The sequence below is a fragment of the Cervus elaphus genome, chromosome 2, assembly GCF_910594005.1.
Source record: "Cervus elaphus chromosome 2, mCerEla1.1, whole genome shotgun sequence".
In the NCBI taxonomy this organism is placed as follows: domain Eukaryota; kingdom Metazoa; phylum Chordata; class Mammalia; order Artiodactyla; family Cervidae; genus Cervus; species Cervus elaphus.
The window spans coordinates 917408-937961 of NC_057816.1; the positions used below are offsets into that span (position 1 = coordinate 917408).

Here is a 20554-nt window from a genome sequence, read left to right on the forward strand (position 1 = left end):
GGGCAGGTGCAGGGGAGGCGGTGTTGGGGGAAGGCCGGTGAGCACTGAGCCACGCCCATGACCATCCGCCGCACGTTCCCCCAGAGAACTACGCCCAGCACTGGTGCTCCCTGCTGACCAGCCCTGCCGGGCCCTTCTCGTCCTGCCACTCGGTCCTCAGCCCTGGGCCCTTCCACTCGGTGAGACCCCCGGCCGGCACCCGGGGTGGGGTGGGGTGCCGGGAGCAGGACGGTCCACATCTCTGTGGCTACGGGTCAGGCCCACTCAAGGGACATGGCCACGGCTGGTGTGTGTGTTGCCTGGGGTGGCCGTGAGAAAGGACGGCAGACTGGGTGCAGGGGTGAGGGGCGACAGCTGGAGGCCTCTACCCTGCACCCCAGTCCTGGATCACGGAGCTGGCAGGACCCCAGGACCTTCCTGCCTCTCCAACCTCTGGGGGCCACGAGGCGGCACCACCCTCTGCTCGTCTCCACAAGGACCCAGACCTGTGTGTCTGTGCCCGAAGCTCTCCTCGTGGGGACACCAGGCGTGTTGGTTCAGACCCACCCTAATGACCTCATCTGAGCTTCCGCACACCTGCAAGGAGCCGGTTTGGCCTGACTGGGACACACTCTTCCCAGGGATACCGCTCCACCCATGACAGTTGGCTCACGGGCCACCTTTTTGGAAGCAAAAGCCCTCATGTGCACATGGCTCTGACCCCTGGGCCTGCGTGTCCACGGCTGGAAGACCCAGGCCCGCTTTGGGGGTGCTGTGGGCCTGCCAGCACCCTCCCCGCCACCCTACCTCCAGCTTCTGCCTGTAGTCTCCCCCCATCACGCCGCTCATAGGCAGCTCACCTGTGACGGATCCAGAGCCCCAGCCGGACACTGTCCTGGCCCCTCACAGGCACCTTCGCCAACCCTGCCCCTGTGCAGCCCGGCCTCTCCCATCCCTCAGGGCAGCACATCCACTCCCCCCAAACCCCATGGCCTTATGCCCAGCTTGGGGCTGCCCTGTGTCTCCGCCCCGGCCGGGGGTCCCAGGAAGGATGGACAGGGAGAGCAGGGTCTCTGGTGGGCTGGGATCCCTGACGTCCTGGTGTACGCCCCCCCAGAACTGCATGTTTGACACCTGTAACTGTGAGAAGAGTGAGGACTGCATGTGTGCGGCCCTGTCCTCCTACGTCCGGGCCTGTGCCGCCCGGGGCGTGCTGCTCAGCGGCTGGCGGGACAACGTGTGCAGTGAGTGTCCGCCAGCCAGCTAGACGGGCGTGGGGGGGACTGGGCACCCTGGGGCACCCCCCGCCTCGTGTCCTCAGCGAGAGCTCAGGCCTCCTCCCCCCAACCAGAGGGGAAGCCAAGCCTTGGGCCACTCCAGCCCCAGTTTGGGCGTGCCCAAGGTGAGTGGGGACAGGCCACCCAGCCGCTGACCTGCGTGTCACCCGCCCACCCCCAGCCAAGTATGCGAGCAGCTGCCCGAAGACCCAGAGCTACGCCCACGTGGTGGAGAGCTGCCAGCCCACCTGCCGCTCCTTGAGCCAGCCTGACATCTCCTGTGACGTGGCCTTCGTGCCTGTGGATGGCTGCATCTGCCCGCTGGGCACCTTCCTGGATGATGCGGGTGACTGTGTCCCTGCCGAAGCCTGTCCCTGCTACTTGCGTGGCACGGTGGTGGCTCCGGGGGAGGTGGTTCATGACAACGGCGTGGTGTGGTGAGGAGCTGCTCCCTGATGCCACCCTTCCCCACCTGCTTCACACAGAAACACAGGGGGCTCCCTGCGGAGGGCCTTCACCCTGCCCGCCCCTCAGCCCTTCTGAGAGGGACCGCTCCTCTGGCCTGGGGAGGTGTTCTGTGGGTCTGGAGCCCACGGAGGGCACCGTGTGTGCCCTGGAGGGCTGGCCTGGGTGCACCCCTGCCCCGGCCTCCCCACCTCCCCTCCCGCACCCCAACCCTACCCTCACCCAAGTCCAGGGGCCTTCCTGGCACCTCGGCTCATTTACTCCATGCCTTCGGGTGGGGGGTGGGGGTCCTCATCGCAACCCTGCAGAAGGTGCCCACCCAACCCCTCACGACAAGGCCCAGGGCCCGGCTGGGGTCTAGGCAAGGTTGGGGGCAGGCAGCGGCCCAGACTGCCCCCCCTCATCTCTCGTAGCTCGTGTGTGAGCGGGAGGCTGAGCTGTCTGGGGGCCACGGAGCAGAGCACAGGTACGGCCTCCCCTGGACCTCTGCCCTTGGGGCCCTGTGCTCCCCCCACGACTGAGGGGAGGGCCGCGGCTGGCTGGGAGACCCTCCCAGCATGGCTGTCTTTGCAGGGTGTGTGGCCCCCATGGTGTTCCTGGACTGCAGCAACGCCTCCGCGGACGCGCCGGGAGCCGAGTGCGTGCGAAGCTGCCACACCCTGGACGTGGACTGTGTGAGTCGGCCGGAAGGACAGGGCTGTGCTGTCCGGGGCCCGGGTGGGCGGCGTCCCCACCTCTCGGTGTTCCTGAGCCGTGGCCAGAGGAACCGCTGACGGGCACCCACGTGTTCACAGTTCAGCACCCACTGCGTGTCGGGCTGCGTCTGCCCCGTGGGGCTGCTGTCCGACGGGAGCGGAGGCTGCGTGGCCAAGGAGGACTGCCCTTGCCTGCACAACGAGGCCGCCTACAAGCCTGGGGAGGTCATCAAGGTCGACTGTAACACCTGGTGTGTGGAGGGGCCACGGGGGGTGGGTGGTGTAGGCCGACATCATGGATCGAGCTGGCCCTGGGCGTCTGCTCTTCCCCTGGACAGTGCCCAGGGCCTGGCCTCCTCTGCCCAGCAGATGGCAGGGCCGGTTAAAGCCGCCCCCATGACTGCCGGCCTGCACCCCAGGCACTGAGTGTTGTGGAGGGCAGGAAACAAGAGCATGACCCAGGGTGTGGGGTGTGGGACCCCTGAGCCCCATGCTCCCTGCTTTGTGAACCCCTGGAGCCCTGAGGGGGTGCAGCACCACCTCCCACTTTATGGAAGAAGTGCCAGATCCATGTCCTTGTCACGGCACCGCCTCCCCTTGCCCACAGCACCTGCAGGGGCCGCAGGTGGGAGTGCAGCGACCGGCCCTGCCTGGGCACCTGCGTGGCCTACGGGGACGGCCACTTCCTCACCTTCGACGGCGAGCGCTACAGCTTCGAGGGGAGCTGCGAGTACACGCTGGCACAGGTACGCTGCCCCTCCCCGCCCACGGCCGTGATGCCGGCGCTGGGGCCGTGACCACGACCCTCTCCTCCCCGCCCAGGACTACTGTGTGGGCAGTGACGCCGCCAACGGGACCTTCCGCATCGTCACCGAGAACGTGCCCTGCGGGACCACGGGCGTCACCTGCTCCAAGGCCATCAAGATCTTCCTGGGGGTGAGGGAGCCTGGGAGCCACCCCCTCCCTCTGCAGTCCTGTCAGAGCCCCCGCAGGAGCCTTGGGCCTCCAGACCACAGCCCAGGGTCCTGAAACCCAAGAGAGTCATTCTCTCCTGGTTCTGGGCCTCCCTCCAGAGGCTCCAGGGGAGAGTCCTTCCTGCCTCGTCCAGCTTCTGGGGCTCCTGGCTTGTGCCCGCATCCCCCCAGTCTCTGCCCCACCCTCACGCGGCCCCTCCTCTGTGTCCTTCCCCCGTCCTGTCCCTGGGTCTGGGCCCTCCCTAAATCCAGGATGGTCTCATCCCCAGACCCTTCACTTCATCACATCGAAGACCCTTTGCCCAAACCAGGGCACATTTGAGGACTCTGGGGCTCAGAACTGGACACGTCTTTTGGGGGCTTCCATTCAGCCCACCACACCTGGGGATGACCCCTTCTAGCAGAAGGAGGTCAGGGTTCACAGCACAGGGAGTGCAGCTGCTGGCTGGGGGCGGTTCCCACCTGCTCCAAGGTGGGGAGGGGTGTGAGGAAGCAGGGGCTGCGGGGGCTGAGAGGGGGCTGCGTGCTCTCCTGCCGCCCCCCGTGCTCTGCACTCCCCCCCCCGCCACCGACGGCCCCCAAGCTCCCCCTCAGCCTCTGCTGCCCCCCAGCGTCTCACCGCAAGCTCGAGGATAGTGTTGGGAGGCTGGCTCACTCCTAATGCCAGCCCCGTGCCTTGTGCCCCCAAGCACCCTGGTGCCCACCTGGGCCGCACTGGGGAGGGGTCTCTGCCCCAGAGCCAGCCCCTCAGCTCCCTGCAAGCGCCGCCTCCCCGTGCCCTTCTGCAGAGCTACGAGCTGATCCTGCACGAGGGCACCCACAAGGTGCTGCAGAGGGGGCCGGGCGGAGACCTGCCCTACAGGGTCCGCTACATGGGCATCTACCTGACCGTGGAGACCCACAGTGGTGTGGTCGTGTCCTGGGACCGGAAGACCAGCGTGATCATCCGGCTGCGCCATGAATACAAGGTGGGGGGCGGCAGGCTGCGGGACCCCCGGGCGGGCGCAGAGCTCTCACTCCTAGATCGGGCCCAGCAATGCGGTCTGGCAGCTGACGGACTGCTGAGGGCTGGGGGAGGCCAGGCGCATGCCCAGTTCCCAAGGGGCCGTGTCTGTCCCGAGGAGGGGAGGCGCTCTTGGCTCCCTGGTCCCTGCACTCAGCTGCTCCATGCCCACTGGGCTAAGGCTCTGTGGGGGAGGCAGGCACCTGGCCACCTGGCATCCTGCCCCCTGCAGGACCCCTTGTGCAGCCCGCCTTCCTGAAAGCTTGCTGGGTGCTGCCTGAGGGAGTGGGGTGGCCTGCAGCCGTGCCTCCGGGCCAGGCTCTGTATCTCTCCCTGGCGCCGCCCCATGTGCCCTGTGCTGTCCCTGCAGGGGAGGGTCTGCGGGCTGTGCGGGAACTTTGACGACAACGCCCTCAACGACTTCACCACGCGGAGCCAGTCCGTGGTGGGCGACGTGCTGGAGTTTGGCAACAGCTGGAAATTCTCCCCATCCTGCCCGGATGCTCTGGCCTCCAGGGACCCCTGCACTGCCAACCCGTACCGCAAGTCCTGGGCCCAGAAACAGTGCAGCATCATCAATAGCGCAACCTTCAGCGCCTGCCGGTCTCAGGTGGGCAGGGTGGGGGTGGGACCTGCGTCTGGCCCGAGCTGGCCCTCTGAGAACGGCCTTGACCCTGACCATTGCACAGGGCACGCTGTCTGGCCCTTCCCCTGGGCAGGTGCCAGCATCCCCAGTCCCACCCCGCGTTCCGTGACCACACTCAGCCTCACCCCCTGGAAATGGGGCTGCAAGCTTCCCGGGCCCTGAGGGTCACCTCCTGTCCTCCCGCACATTCCCTGAGCTGCCAGCCCCCTGCACAGACAGAAACCTCAGGGCACCTCCAGCCCCGGCCTGGCCCCTTGGGAGCAGAGAATCGTGATGGCCTCAGGCCTTTCCCCACGGCCCTTGCTGCTTAGGGACCTCAGGGCACAGTCGCTGACGTGGATCTCAGGACCCGGGCTGTGCATGGTGATGAGCAGGCGGCCAGTGGGACTGGTCTGCCCTGAGGCCGGCCGGCCTGTGTGAGGTCCCGAGGTCCTCCTGGATCGCAGCCCCCCACCTCCACCCCCCGCCCCCAGTGCTCTGCCCATTCGATTAGAAAATCCTTTGTGAACTGACACAGCAGGCTGTGACTCGGATGGCACTGCCCGTGGTGGCAAATGCAAGACTTGGGCTCCCTGGGCTCTGCTGCCCGGGAGGGAGGAGGGGGAGGGGGCACCCCCTGGCCCTGAGGAGACAGGAGAGCTCACAGCAGGGTCACGGGGAGAGCTGGCCTGCAGCTAAATGAGGTGCCGAGCAGAGGCAAGGGAAGGGTGGCGGGGTGAGGCCAGAGAGGCAACAGGAGACCCGAGGCGGGCACCCAGATGGCAGATGGGGGCTTGCACACGGGCAGCCGGCCGTCCAGGGGCTGGAGGTTGGCACTTCTCGCTGAGCAGCCCCCGCCCCGCCCCAGGTCGATTCCACCAGGTACTACGAAGCCTGTGTGAGCGATGCCTGTGCCTGTGACTCAGGGGGCGACTGCGAGTGCTTCTGCACGGCTGTGGCTGCCTACGCCCAGGCCTGCCACGAAGCGGGTGTGTGCGTGTCCTGGCGGACCCCGGACGTCTGCCGTGAGTTGGGCTGTCCCTGGTGGTGGGAGGAGGTGCAGCTGCAGCCGCGCGGGGGCCTGGCGGGCATGTGTGCACACACAAGGACATGCATGTACTACACGCGTGTGCACATGCTCTTGTGTGTAAAAACCAGACAGACACATCACCCCCAAATGGGAAGGCTCCCTGGGGGACATTTCTGAGGGCAGGGCTGAGAAATAAGACTGGAACTCAGGGGGTGCAGCCTGAGACCCCTCTGTTCTGGGAGGGGGTGAGCCCAGCAGGCACCCACAGCCTCTCTCCCCCTCGCTCAGCTCTTTTCTGCGACTACTACAACCCGCATGGGGAGTGCGAGTGGCATTACCAGCCCTGTGGGGCCCCCTGTCTGAAAACCTGCCGGAACCCCAGTGGGCTTTGCCTGATGGACCTGCCAGGCCTGGAAGGTGAGGACAGGCTTCTATGGGGAGGCCACACCTCGTCACCCCAGGACAGCGCACAGGCAAGGGGGTGTGGGGTTCCTGCCGCCCCTTGTCTGCCCCTGGGACATGAGAGGCAGAGACGGCGGTGCAGTGACAGCTCACACTGCCGGGCCTGAGACGTGAGTCTTCTCCCTGCCCTGCACCCGCCCCAGGCTGCTACCCGAAGTGCCCGTCCAGCAAGCCGTTCTTCAACGAGGACCAGATGAAATGCGTGGCCCAGTGCAGTGGCTGCTACGACGAAGACGGGAACTACTATGATGTTGGCAAGAGGGTTCCCACCACGGAGAACTGTCAGAGCTGGTGAGCCAGGGCGGGCGCAGGGCGGGGCCTGGGCGGGCGGAGTGGGGGGCCAGGGCAGGTGTGGGGCGGGGCCTGGGTGGGCACGGGGCGGGCGTGGGGGCAGGGCGGGGCTGGGGGGCACACGAGGCTTGTGCCCTGCTGGCTCTTAGCTCTCCTCCCTCCCTCCCCCAGTGACTGCACCTCCAGCGGCCTCCAGTGCATGCACAGCCCCGAAGGTAAGGGGGGCCCGGTTGGTTTGGGGCCGAGGAGCAGGGGCCTCAGACTGAGCCCTGTACTTGTCCGTCTTTAGCCTGTACGTGCACCTATGAGGGCAGGACCTATGCCTACGGGGACGTCATCTACAACACAACCGACGGGCTGGGCGCCTGCCTGATTGCCATCTGCAGAGACAATGGAACCATTGTCCGGAGGGCCTTGGAGTGCCCTGGAACCCCAACTACAACACCCTTCACCTTCACCAGCACGGCAGCTCCGCCCTCCACCACGGGTGAGCCTGGAGGGCACACCTCTGGTCCTGCCTTGTCCCCGGGGCCCTGGACCCTGACAGTGGTCTGGGTGCTGAGGGAGGGCCCAGGAAGTGCCTGGTGCAACTGTCCTGGGTGCAAAGGATGGTTCGGGGCCAATCCTGGGGCAGGGGACACGAGTCACCCCTCCTCTGGGCGTGGCTGGCGAGGATGCAGAGGGGACTGACGGGGACCCCTGCCCTCTGCCCACAGGCTTGGTCCCCACCCTGTCCACTGTGTGTGTGTGGAAGGTCTGCCACTGGTCCGACTGGTATGATGGAGGCCATCCAGAGCCAGACATGAGTGGGGGAGACTTTGAAACATTCGAGAACCTGAGGCAGAGGGGCTACCAGATCTGCCTGGCCCCCGCAGACATTGAGTGCCAGGCGCAGCTCTTCCCAGGCATGCCCCTGGAGAAGCTGGGCCAGAAGGTGGAGTGTAGCCGGGGCAAGGGGTTGACTTGCCTCAACAGCGAGCAGAGCCCCCCACTCTGTCTCAACTATGAGCTGAGGGTCCTCTGCTGTGACTATGTGCCCTGTGGCACCAGCCAGCCTCCATCCTCCCAGACATCGGCCACCTCCACCCAGACCACGTCTGCTCTAGGAACCACCCACCCAACCACGGCAGTGCCCACCTCGCAGACCCCATCCACCAAGCTTACCACAACCACGACCCCAGAGGGCAGCAGCTCTGCGTTCCCAGCCACCACCACCTGTGATCCTCACTGTCGCTGGACAGAGTGGTTCGACGTGGACTACCCGAAGTACGAGGAGGCTGGGGGCGACTTCGAGACCTACGAGAAGATCAGGGGCGTGGGCGGGGCTGTGTGCGAGCAGCCCCAAGATATAGAGTGTGAGGCTGAGAACTACCCTGGCCAGAAACCGGAGGAGGTGGGCCAGCGAGTGCACTGCGACGTCCGCTTCGGCCTGGTCTGCAGGAACGACGAGCAACTGGGCCTGTTCAAGATGTGCTACAACTACAGAATGCGTGTGCTGTGCTGTAGGTACAGCCACTGCAGGGTGCCCACGTCCACCACGTCCCCCACGGCCACGGCCTCCCCCTCCACAGCCACTGCTGCCACGGCCACCACTGCGACGGTGCCCACGGCCACCACTGTGACTGCCACCACGGCGACAGTGCCCACAGCCAGCACCTCCATAGTCACTGCCACCACTGCGACAGTGCCCACGGCCACCACTGTGACTGCCACCACTGCTACAGTGCCAACAGCCACCCCCTCCATAGTCACGGCCACCACTGCAACAGTGCCCACGGCCAGCACCTCCATAGTCACTGCCACCACTGCGACAGTGCCCACGGCCACCCCCTCCATAGCCACGGCCACCACTCCCACATTGCCCATGGCCACCACTCCCACAGTGCCCACGGCCACCACTGTGACTGCCACCACGGCGACGGTGCCCACGGCCACCACTGTGACTGCCACCACTGCTACAGTGCCAACAGCCACCCCCTCCATAGTCACGGCCACCACTGCGACAGTGCCCACGGCCACCACTGTGACTGCCACCACTGCTACAGTGCCAACAGCCACCCCCTCCATAGTCACGGCCACCACTGCGACAGTGCCCACGGCCAGCACCTCCATAGTCACTGCCACCACTGCTACAGTGCCAACAGCCACCCCCTCCATAGCCACGGCCACCACTCCCACATTGCCCATGGCCACCACTCCCACAGTGCCCACGGCCACCACTCCCACAGTGCCCACGGCCACCACTCCCACAGTGCCCACGGCCACCACTGTGACTGCCACCACTGTGACAGTGCCCACAGCCACAACTGCAACTGCGACAGTGCCCATGGCCACCCCCTCCATAGCCACAGCCACCACTGCTACAGTGCCCACAGCCACTGGCATCACCTCGACAGCCACCATCTCTACAGTGGCCACCTCCACTGCCACCACTGTGACAGTGCCCACGGCCAGCACCTCCATAGTCACTGCCACCACTGCGACAGTGCCCACGGCCACGCCATCCACAGTCACGGCCACCACTGCGACAGTGCCCACGGCCACCACTGCGACTGCAACAGTGCCCACGGCCACCCCCGCGACTGCAACAGTGCCCACGGCCACCCCCTCCATAGCCACGGCCACCACTGCAACAGTGCCCACAGCCACCACTGTGAGTGCCACCACTGGGACAGTGCTCACGGCCACCACTGCGACTGTTGCCACTTCGACAGTGCCCATGGCCACCACTGGGACTGCCACCACTGCCACAGTGCCCATGGCCACTAGCATCACCTCGACAGCCACCATCTCTACAGCGGCCACCTCCACTGCCACCACAGCTACAGTGCCCACGGCCAGCACCTCTAAAACCACAGCCCCCACTGCCTCTGCCATCACTGCTACAGTGCCCACTGCCTCTACGGCCTCCAGCACCACCTCCACTGCTGTGCCAACAACCACACAGACCAGAACACAGATGGGCAGCACAGGGGTTACCGGGTCCCCTGCCAGCAGTGCCACACCAGTGCCTGCCTTTTCCACGGGACTCACGACCCGAGTGACATACTCGAGTCCAGGCCACACAGGCACACCCCCATCTCCTCCAAGATCCACAGGGTCCACCACCCCGGGGACAGCCACGTCGGTCCTCCCGACTCAAAAACCCTCACAGGAGCCCACCTCGGTGTTGACAACGACTCAAACCTCCACAGCTCGGCTGCCGACAGAAACATCCCTGAGCACAACAGGCACCCCTCCCACCAGCATGCTTCCCACCCAGCTCCCCAAGACCGGCACCCCAGCCCTGACTACGGCCACCACAGGGGCCTCCACCAGCCAGGGCACGACCATCTGTGAACGTAAGTGCCAGTGGACAGAGTGGTTCGACGTGGACTACCCAAAGTACGAGGAGGCTGGGGGCGACTTCGAGACCTACGAGAAGATCAGGGGCGTGGGCGGGGCTGTGTGCGAGCAGCCCCAAGATATAGAGTGTGAGGCTGAGAACTACCCTGGCCAGAAACCGGAGGAGGTGGGCCAGCGAGTGCACTGCGACGTCCGCTTCGGCCTGGTCTGCAGGAACGACGAGCAACTGGGCCTGTTCAAGATGTGCTACAACTACAGAATGCGTGTGCTGTGCTGTAGGTACAGCCACTGCAGGGTGCCCACGTCCACCACGTCCCCCACGGCCACGGCCTCCCCCTCCACAGCCACTGCTGCCACGGCCACCACTGCGACAGTGCCCACGGCCACCACTGTGACTGCCACCACTGCTACAGTGCCAACAGCCACCCCCTCCATAGTCACTGCCACCACTGCGACAGTGCCCACGGCCACCACTGTGACTGCCACCACTGCTACAGTGCCAACAGCCACCCCCTCCATAGTCACGGCCACCACTGCAACAGTGCCCACGGCCAGCACCTCCATAGCCACGGCCACCACTCCCACATTGCCCATGGCCACCACTCCCACAGTGCCCACGGCCACCACTGTGACTGCCACCACTGCTACAGTGCCAACAGCCACCCCCTCCATAGTCACGGCCACCACTGCGACAGTGCCCACGGCCAGCACCTCCATAGTCACTGCCACCACTGCGACAGTGCCCACGGCCACCCCCTCCATAGCCACGGCCACCACTCCCACATTGCCCATGGCCACCACTCCCACAGTGCCCACGGCCACCACTCCCACAGTGCCCACGGCCACCACTGTGACTGCCACCACTGCGACAGTGCCCACAGCCACAACTGCAACTGCGACAGTGCCCATGGCCACCCCCTCCATAGCCACAGCCACCACTGCTACAGTGCCCACAGCCACTGGCATCACCTCGACAGCCACCATCTCTACAGTGGCCACCTCCACTGCCACCACTGTGACAGTGCCCACGGCCAGCACCTCCATAGTCACTGCCACCACTGCGACAGTGCCCACGGCCACGCCATCCACAGTCACGGCCACCACTGCGACAGTGCCCACGGCCACCACTGCGACTGCAACAGTGCCCACGGCCACCCCCTCCATAGCCACTGCCACCACTGCGACAGTGCCCACAGCCACCACTGTGAGTGCCACCACTGGGACAGTGCTCACGGCCACCACTGCGACTGTTGCCACTGCGACAGTGCCCATGGCCACCACTGGGACTGCCACCACTGCCACAGTGCCCATGGCCACTAGCATCACCTCGACAGCCACCATCTCTACAGCGGCCACCTCCACTGCCACCACAGCTATAGTGCCCACGGCCAGCACCTCTAAAACCACAGCCCCCACTGCCTCTGCCATCACTGCTACAGTGCCCACTGCCTCTACGGCCTCCAGCACCACCTCCACTGCTGTGCCAACAACCACACAGACCAGAACACAGATGGGCAGCACAGGGGTTACCGGGTCCCCTGCCAGCAGTGCCACACCAGTGCCTGCCTTTTCCACGGGACTCACGACCCGAGTGACATACTCGAGTCCAGGCCACACAGGCACACCCCCAACATCTCCTCCAGGATCCACAGGGTCCACCACCCCGGGGACAGCCACGTCGGTCCTCCCGACTCAAAAACCCTCACAGGAGCCCACCTCGGTGTTGACAACGACTCAAACCTCCACAGCTCGGCTGCCGACAGAAACATCCCTGAGCACAACAGGCACCCCTCCCACCAGCATGCTTCCCACCCAGCTCCCCAAGACCGGCACCCCAGCCCTGACTACGGCCACCACAGGGGCCTCCACCAGCCAGGGCACGACCATCTGTGAACGCAAGTGCCAGTGGACAGAATGGTTCGACGTGGACTACCCAAAGTACGAGGAGGCTGGGGGCGACTTCGAGACCTACGAGAAGATCAGGGGTGTGGGCGGGGCTGTGTGCGAGCAGCCCCAAGATATAGAGTGTGAGGCTGAGAACTACCCTGGCCAGAAACCGGAGGAGGTGGGCCAGCGAGTGCACTGCGACGTCCGCTTCGGCCTGGTCTGCAGGAACGACGAGCAACTGGGCCTGTTCAAGATGTGCTACAACTACAGAATGCGTGTGCTGTGCTGTAGGTACAGCCACTGCAGGGTGCCCACGTCCACCACGTCCCCCACGGCCACGGCCTCCCCCTCCACAGCCACTGCTGCCACGGCCACCACTGCGACGGTGCCCACGGCCACCACTGTGACTGCCACCACGGCGACAGTGCCAACAGCCACCCCCTCCATAGTCACTGCCACCACGGCGACAGTGCCCACGGCCACCACTGTGACTGCCACCACTGCTACAGTGCCAACAGCCACCCCCTCCATAGTCACGGCCACCACTGCAACAGTGCCCACGGCCAGCACCTCCATAGTCACTGCCACCACGGCGACGGTGCCCACGGCCACCACTGTGACTGCCACCACGGCGACAGTGCCCACAGCCAGCACCTCCATAGTCACTGCCACCACGGCGACGGTGCCCACGGCCACCACTGTGACTGCCACCACTGCTACAGTGCCAACAGCCACCCCCTCCATAGTCACGGCCACCACGGCGACGGTGCCCACGGCCACCACTGTGACTGCCACCACTGCTACAGTGCCAACAGCCACCCCCTCCATAGTCACGGCCACCACTGCAACAGTGCCCACGGCCACCACTGTGACTGCCACCACTGCTACAGTGCCAACAGCCACCCCCTCCATAGTCACTGCCACCACGGCGACGGTGCCCACGGCCACCACTGTGACTGCCACCACTGCTACAGTGCCAACAGCCACCCCCTCCATAGTCACGGCCACCACTGCAACAGTGCCCACGGCCACCACTGTGACTGCCACCACTGCTACAGTGCCAACAGCCACCCCCTCCATAGTCACTGCCACCACGGCGACGGTGCCCACGGCCAGCACCTCCATAGTCACGGCCACCACGGCGACGGTGCCCACAGCCACCACTGTGACTGCCACCACGGCGACAGTGCCCACAGCCAGCACCTCCATAGTCACTGCCACCACGGCGACGGTGCCCACGGCCACCACTGTGACTGCCACCACTGCTACAGTGCCAACAGCCACCCCCTCCATAGTCACGGCCACCACTGCGACAGTGCCCACGGCCAGCACCTCCATAGCCACTGCCACCACTGCTACAGTGCCCACAGCCACTGGCATCACCTCGACAGCCAGCATCTCTACAGTGGCCACCTCCACTGCCACCACTGCGACAGTGCCCACAGCCACCCCCTCCATAGCCACTGCCACCACTGCTAGAGTGCCCACAGCCACTGGCATCACCTCGACAGCCAGCATCTCTACAGCGGCCACCTCCACTGCCACCACAGCTACAGTGCCCACGGCCAGCACCTCTAAAACCGCAGCCCCCACTGCCGCTGCCACCACTGCGACAGTGCCCACAGCCACCCCCTCCATAGCCACTGCCACCACTGCTAGAGTGCCCACAGCCACTGGGATCACCTCGACAGCCAGCATCTCTACAGCGGCCACCTCCACTGCCACCACAGCGACAGTGCCCACGGCCAGCACCTCTAAAACCGCAGCCCCCACTGCCGCTGCCATCACTGCTACAGTGCCCACTGCCGCCATCTACACTGGCACAGCTCCCACTGCCTCTACGGCCTCCAGCACCACCTCCACTGCTGTGCCAACAACCACACAGACCAGAACACAGATGGGCAGCACAGGGGTTACCGGGTCCCCTGCCAGCAGTGCCACACCAGTGCCTGCCTTTTCCACGGGACTCACGACCCGAGTGACATACTCGAGTCCAGGCCACACAGGCACACCCCCAACATCTCCTCCAGGATCCACAGGGTCCACCACCCCGGGGACAGCCACGTCGGTCCTCCCGACTCAAAAACCCTCACAGGAGCCCACCTCGGTGTTGACAACGACTCAAACCTCCACAGCTCGGCTGCCGACAGAAACATCCCTGAGCACAACAGGCACCCCTCCCACCAGCATGCTTCCCACCCAGCTCCCCAAGACCGGCACCCCAGCCCTGACTACGGCCACCACAGGGGCCTCCACCAGCCAGGGCACGACCATCTGTGAACGTAAGTGCCAGTGGACAGAATGGTTCGACGTGGACTACCCAAAGTACGAGGAGGCTGGGGGCGACTTCGAGACCTACGAGAAGATCAGGGGCGTGGGCGGGGCTGTGTGCGAGCAGCCCCAAGATATAGAGTGTGAGGCTGAGAACTACCCTGGCCAGAAACCGGAGGAGGTGGGCCAGCGAGTGCACTGCGACGTCCGCTTCGGCCTGGTCTGCAGGAACGACGAGCAACTGGGCCTGTTCAAGATGTGCTACAACTACAGAATGCGTGTGCTGTGCTGTAGGTACAGCCACTGCAGGGTGCCCACGTCCACCACGTCCCCCACGGCCACGGCCTCCCCCTCCACAGCCACTGCTGCCACGGCCACCACTGCGACGGTGCCCACGGCCACCACTGTGACTGCCACCACTGCTACAGTGCCAACAGCCACCCCCTCCATAGTCACTGCCACCACGGCGACGGTGCCCACGGCCACCACTGTGACTGCCACCACTGCTACAGTGCCAACAGCCACCCCCTCCATAGTCACGGCCACCACTGCAACAGTGCCCACGGCCACCACTGTGACTGCCACCACTGCGACAGTGCCCACGGCCACCACTGTGACTGCCACCACTGCGACAGTGCCCACGGCCACCACTGTGACTGCCACCACTGCAACAGTACCCACGGCCACCACTGCTACAGTGCCCACGGTCACCTCTGAGACTTCCACCACTGCCACTTCCACCACTGCTAGATTGCCCACAGCCACCACCGTGATAGCCACCACTCCTACAGTACCTACAGTTACCACTGCGACTGCTGCCACTGCAACAGTGCCCACGGCCACCACTGGGACTGCCACCACTGCGACGGTGCCCACGGCCACCACTGGGACTGCCACCACTGCCACCACTCCTACAGTGCCCACAGCGACTGCCTCCACAGCCACCATCCCTATAGCCACCATCTACACCGGCACAGCTCCCACTGCCTCTACGGCCTCCAGTACCACCTCCACTGCTGTGCCAACAACCACACAGACCAGAACACAGGTGGGGAGCACAGGGGTTACCAGGTCCCCTGCCAGCAGTGCCACACCAGTGCCTACCCTTTCCAGAGGACTCACGACCCGAGTGACATACTCGAGTCCAGGCCACACAGGCACACCCCCAACATCTCCTCCAGGATCCACAGGGTCCACCACCCCGGGGACAGCCACGTCAGTCCTCCCGACTCAAAAACCTTCACAGGGGCCCACCTCAGTGTTGACAACGACTCAAACCTCCACAGCTCGGCCGCTGACAGAAACATCCCTGAGCACAACAGGCACCCCTCCCACCAGCATGCTGCCCACCCAGATCCCCAAGACCAGCACCCCAGCCCCGACTATGGCCACCACTGGGGCCTCCACCAGCCAGGGCATGACCAGCTGTCAACCCAAGTGCCAGTGGACTGAGTGGTTTGATGTGGACTTCCCCACCTCGGGGGTCATGGGTGGAGACATAGAGACCTATGACAATATCCGGGCTGCGGGTGGCAAAATGTGCCAGCAGCCAGAGAAGATTGAATGTCGGGCAGAGAACTACCCTGAGGTCAGCATCGACCAGATTGGGCAGGTGCTCAGCTGCAGCCTGGAGACAGGGTTGGTGTGTAGGAACGAGGACCAGAAGGGCCCATTCACCATGTGTTTCAACTACAACATCCGTGTCTACTGCTGTGATGATGTCCGACACTGCCCCACCACAGCCACCCCAGGCCTCCAGTCCACTTCCCTGCCCCCTAGCAGCTCCACAGGAATGGGGCCATGGACCTCGACCTCCATGACGACCTGGCCCCAAATCTCTTCCTCCATGGTCCTGCCCATGACCCCCAAGCCAACTTTGACTGGTGCCCCCTCCACAGTCACTCTGGTGACTTCCCACATTCTTGAGTCCACCTCTGTGATCAACCTGCCCCCCAGCCCAGTGATGCCCACCACTCGGGCCACCACCCACACCCACTTCCTGCCACCCACAACCTCCAAGGGCACTACACAAGTCACAAAGCTTCCCATCAGGCCCTCTGAGACCACGACCAGACCCCCAGTCACCACACTCAGCACAGGCCAGGCTACTTCCAGCACAGGGGTGAGCACCAGAACCTCCCTATCCCCTCCGGGGCCTGAGCCCAGCACCTCCTCACTGGGCACCTCCCTGGGCCCCACCACCACCACCACCACCAGCTCTGTGGCCACTTTGTCCTCCCCAAAGACCCACACCTCTGGGACCACCTTGGTCCCCACACCCCCAGGGACTGAGTCCACAGCCTGTGAGCGTCAGTGTGCCTGGACAGACTGGATGGACCAGAGCTACCCAATGCCAGGGGCTAATGGGGGTGACTTTGAGACCTATGCTAACATCCGGGCGGCCGGTGGGACTATCTGCGAGCAGCCTCTGAGGCTGGAGTGTCGGGCTGAGGAGCTGCCCAACATGCCCCTGCAGGACCTGGGCCAGGTGGTAGAGTGCCAGCTAGAGGTGGGCCTGGTGTGCCGGAACCAGGACCAGAGTGGACAGATGTGCTTCAACTACCAGATCCGCTTGCTCTGCTGTGACAAGAGCCACTGCCCCAGCACGGCCATCACCACCTCCACCCCCACCAGTGTGACAGGACTCTCCTCCACAGCGACCTCAGAAAGGGTCTCCATGCCCACCACAGTGACAGGACCCTCCTCCACAGTGACCACCGAGAGGACCTCCACCCCCACCAGTGTGACAGGACCCTCCTCCACAGCGACCACCGAGAGGACCTCCACCCCCACCAGTGTGACAGGACCCTCCTCCACAGCGACCACTGAGAGGACCTCCACCCCTACCAGTGTGACAGGACCCTTCTCCACGGGGACCACTGAGAGGATCTCCACCCCCACCAGTGTGACAGGACCCTCCTCCACAGCGACCACCGAGAGGACCTCCACCCCCACCAGTGTGACAGGACCCTCCTCCACAGCGACCACCGAGAGGACCTCCACCCCCACCAGTGTGACAGGACCCTCCTCCACAGCGACCTCAGAAAGGGTCTCCACGCCCACCACAGTGACAGGACCCTCCTCCACAGTGACCACCAAGAGGACCTCCACCCCCACCAGTGTGACAGGACCCTCCTCCACAGCGACCTCAGAAAGGGTCTCCACGCCCACCACAGTGACAGGACCCTCCTCTACAGCAACCACCAAGAGGACCTCCACCCCAACTAGTGTGACAGGACCCTCCTCCACAGCAACCACTGAGAGGACCTCCACCCCCACCAGTGTGACAGGACCCTCCTCCACAGTGACCACTGAGAGGACCTCCACCCCCACCAGTGTGACAGGACCTTCCTCCACAGTGACCTCAGAAAGGGTCTCCACGCCCACCACAGTGACAGGACCCTCCTCCACAGCAACCACTAAGAGGACCTCCACCCCCACCAGTGTGACAGGACCCTCCTCCACAGCGACCACAGAGAGGACCTCCACCCCCACCAGTGTGACAACTCTGTCCTCCACAGTAACCACTGCGACGGTCTCCACCCCGTCCAGTGTGACAGGACTCTCCTCCAGAGCAACCACAAAGAGGACCTCCACCCCCACCAGTGTGACAGGACCCTCCTCCACAGCGACCTCAGAAAGGGTCTCCACGCCCACCACAGTGACAGGACCTTCCTCCACAGTGACCACCAAGAGAGTCTCCACCCCCACCAGTGTGACAGGACACTCCTCCACAGCGACCATAGAGAGGACCTCCACCCCCACGAGTGTGACAGGACCCTCCTCCTCAGCGACCTCAGAAAGGGTCTCCACGCCCACCACAGTGACAAGACCTTCCTCCACAGTGACCACCAAGAGAGTCTCCACCCCCACCAGTGTGACAGGACCTTCCTCCACAGCGACCACCAAGAGAGTCTCCATCCCCACCAGTGTGACAGGACCCTCCTCCACAGTGACCTCAGAAAGGGTCTCCACGCCCACCACAGTGACAGGACCCTCCTCCACAGTGACCTCAGAAAGGGTCTCCACACCCACCACAGTGACAGGACCTTCCTCCACAGTGACCACCAAGAGAGTCTCCACCCCCACCAGTGTGACAGGACCTTCCTCCACAGCGACCACCAAGAGAGTCTCCATCCCCACCAGTGTGACAGGACCCTCCTCCACAGTGACCACCGAGAGGACCTCCACCCCCACCAGTGTGACAGCTCCCTTCTCCACAGTGACCACTGAGAGGACCTCCACCCCCACCAGTGTGACAGGACCCTCCTCCACAGTGACCACCAAGAGGACCTCCACCCCTATCAGTGTGACAGGACCCTCCTCCACAGTGACCACAGAGAGGACCTCCACCCCCACCAGTGTGACAGGACCCTCCTCCACAGCGACCACAGAGAGGACCTCCACCCCTATCAGTGTGACAGGACCCTCCTCCACAGTGACCACAGAGAGGACCTCCACCCCCACCAGTGTGACAGGACCCTCCTCCACAGTGACCACCAAGAGGACCTCCACCCCTATCAGTGTGACAGGACCCTCCTCCACAGTGACCACAGAGAGGACCTCCACCCCCACCAGTGTGACAGGACCCTCCTCCACAGCGACCACAGAGAGGACCTCCACCCCTATCAGTGTGACAGGACCCTCCTCCACAGTGACCACAGAGAGGACCTCCACCCCCACCAGTGTGACAGGACCCTCCTCCACAGTGATCACCGAGAGGACCTCCACCCCCACCAGTGTGACAGGACCCTCCTCCTCAGCGACCTTAGAAAGGGTCTCCATGCCCACCACAGTGACAGGACCTTCCTCCACAGTGACCACCAAGAGGGTCTCCACCCCCACCAGTGTGACAGGACCTTCCTCCACAGCAACCACACAGAGAACCTCCACCCCCACCGGTGTGACAACTCCATCCTCCACAGTAACCACTGCGACAGTCTCCACCCCGTCCAGTGTGACAGGACCCTCCTCCACAGCGACCACTGAGAGGACCTCCACCCCCACCAGTGTGACAGGACCCTCCTCCACAGTGACCACTGAGAGGACCTCCACCCCCACCAGTGTGACAGCTCCCTTCTCCACGGGGACCACTGAGAGGACTTCCACCCCCACGAGTGTGACAGGACCCTCCTCCACAGCGACCACTGAGAGGACCTCCACTCCCACCAGTGTGACAGGACCCTCCTCCACAGTGACCTCAGAAAGGGTCTCCACGCCCACCACAGTGACAGGACCTTCCTCCACAGTGACCACCAAGAGAGTCTCCACCCCCACCAGTGTGACAGGACCTTCCTCCACAGTGACCACCAAGAGAGTCTCCACCCCCACCAGTGTGACAGGACCTTCCCCCATAGTGACCACAGAGAGGACCTCCACCCCCACCAGTGTGACAGGACCCTCCTCCACAGTGATCACCGAGAGGACCTCCACCCCCACCAGTGTGACAGGACCCTCCTCCTCAGCGACCTTAGAAAGGGTCTCCACGCCCACCACAGTGACAGGACCTTCCTCCACAGTGACCACCAAGAGGGTCTCCACCCCCACCAGTGTGACAGGACCCTCCTCCACAGCGACCACTGAGAGGACCTCCACTCCCACCAGTGTGACAGGACCCTCCTCCACAGCGACCTCAGAAAGGGTAACCACGCCCACCACAGTGACAGGACCTTCCTCCACAGGGACCACCAAGACAGTCTCCACCCTCACCAGTGTGACAGGACCTTCCTCCACAGTGACCACCAAGAGAATCTCCACCCCCACCAGTGTGACAGGACCTTCCTCCATAGTGACCACAGAGAGGACCTCCACCCCCACCAGTGTGACAGGACCTTCCTCCACAGTGACCACCAAGAGAATCTCCACCCCCACCAGTGTGACAGGACCTTCCTCCAAAGCTACCATTGAGGGGACCTCCACCCCCACCAGTGTGACAGCTCCCTTCTCCACGGGGACCACTGAGAGGACCTCCACCCCCACGAATGTGACAGGACCCTCCTCCACAGTGACCACTGAGAGGACCTCCACTCCCACCAGTGTGACAGGACCCTCCTCCAAAGCAACCTCAGAAAGGGTCTCCACGCCCACGAGTGTGACAGGACCCTCCTCCACAGCGACCATTGAGGGGATCTCCACCCCCACCAGTGTGACAGCTCCCTTCTCCACGGGGACCACTGAGAGGACCTCCACCCCCACGAGTGTGACAGGACCCCCCTCCAAAGCGACCACTGAGAGGACCTCCACCCCCACC

The 20554-nt window shown here is 64.4% G+C and overlaps 1 protein-coding gene across 1 annotated transcript in view; it reads left to right on the forward strand.

Annotated features, from left to right (window-relative positions):
- MUC5B (mucin 5B, oligomeric mucus/gel-forming) overlaps window positions 1–20554 on the forward strand; it is a 38155-nt gene that overhangs the window by 8934 nt on the left and 8667 nt on the right. The window contains 17 exon segments of the mRNA XM_043877196.1: window positions 85–179; window positions 1097–1223; window positions 1438–1693; window positions 2135–2187; window positions 2295–2395; window positions 2516–2667; window positions 3024–3162; window positions 3239–3352; window positions 4179–4358; window positions 4764–5003; window positions 5887–6043; window positions 6337–6465; window positions 6654–6801; window positions 6973–7016; window positions 7091–7288; window positions 7518–13361; window positions 13659–20552. Of these exon segments, the coding sequence (XP_043733131.1) occupies window positions 85–179; window positions 1097–1223; window positions 1438–1693; window positions 2135–2187; window positions 2295–2395; window positions 2516–2667; window positions 3024–3162; window positions 3239–3352; window positions 4179–4358; window positions 4764–5003; window positions 5887–6043; window positions 6337–6465; window positions 6654–6801; window positions 6973–7016; window positions 7091–7288; window positions 7518–13361; window positions 13659–20552 (14871 nt within the window).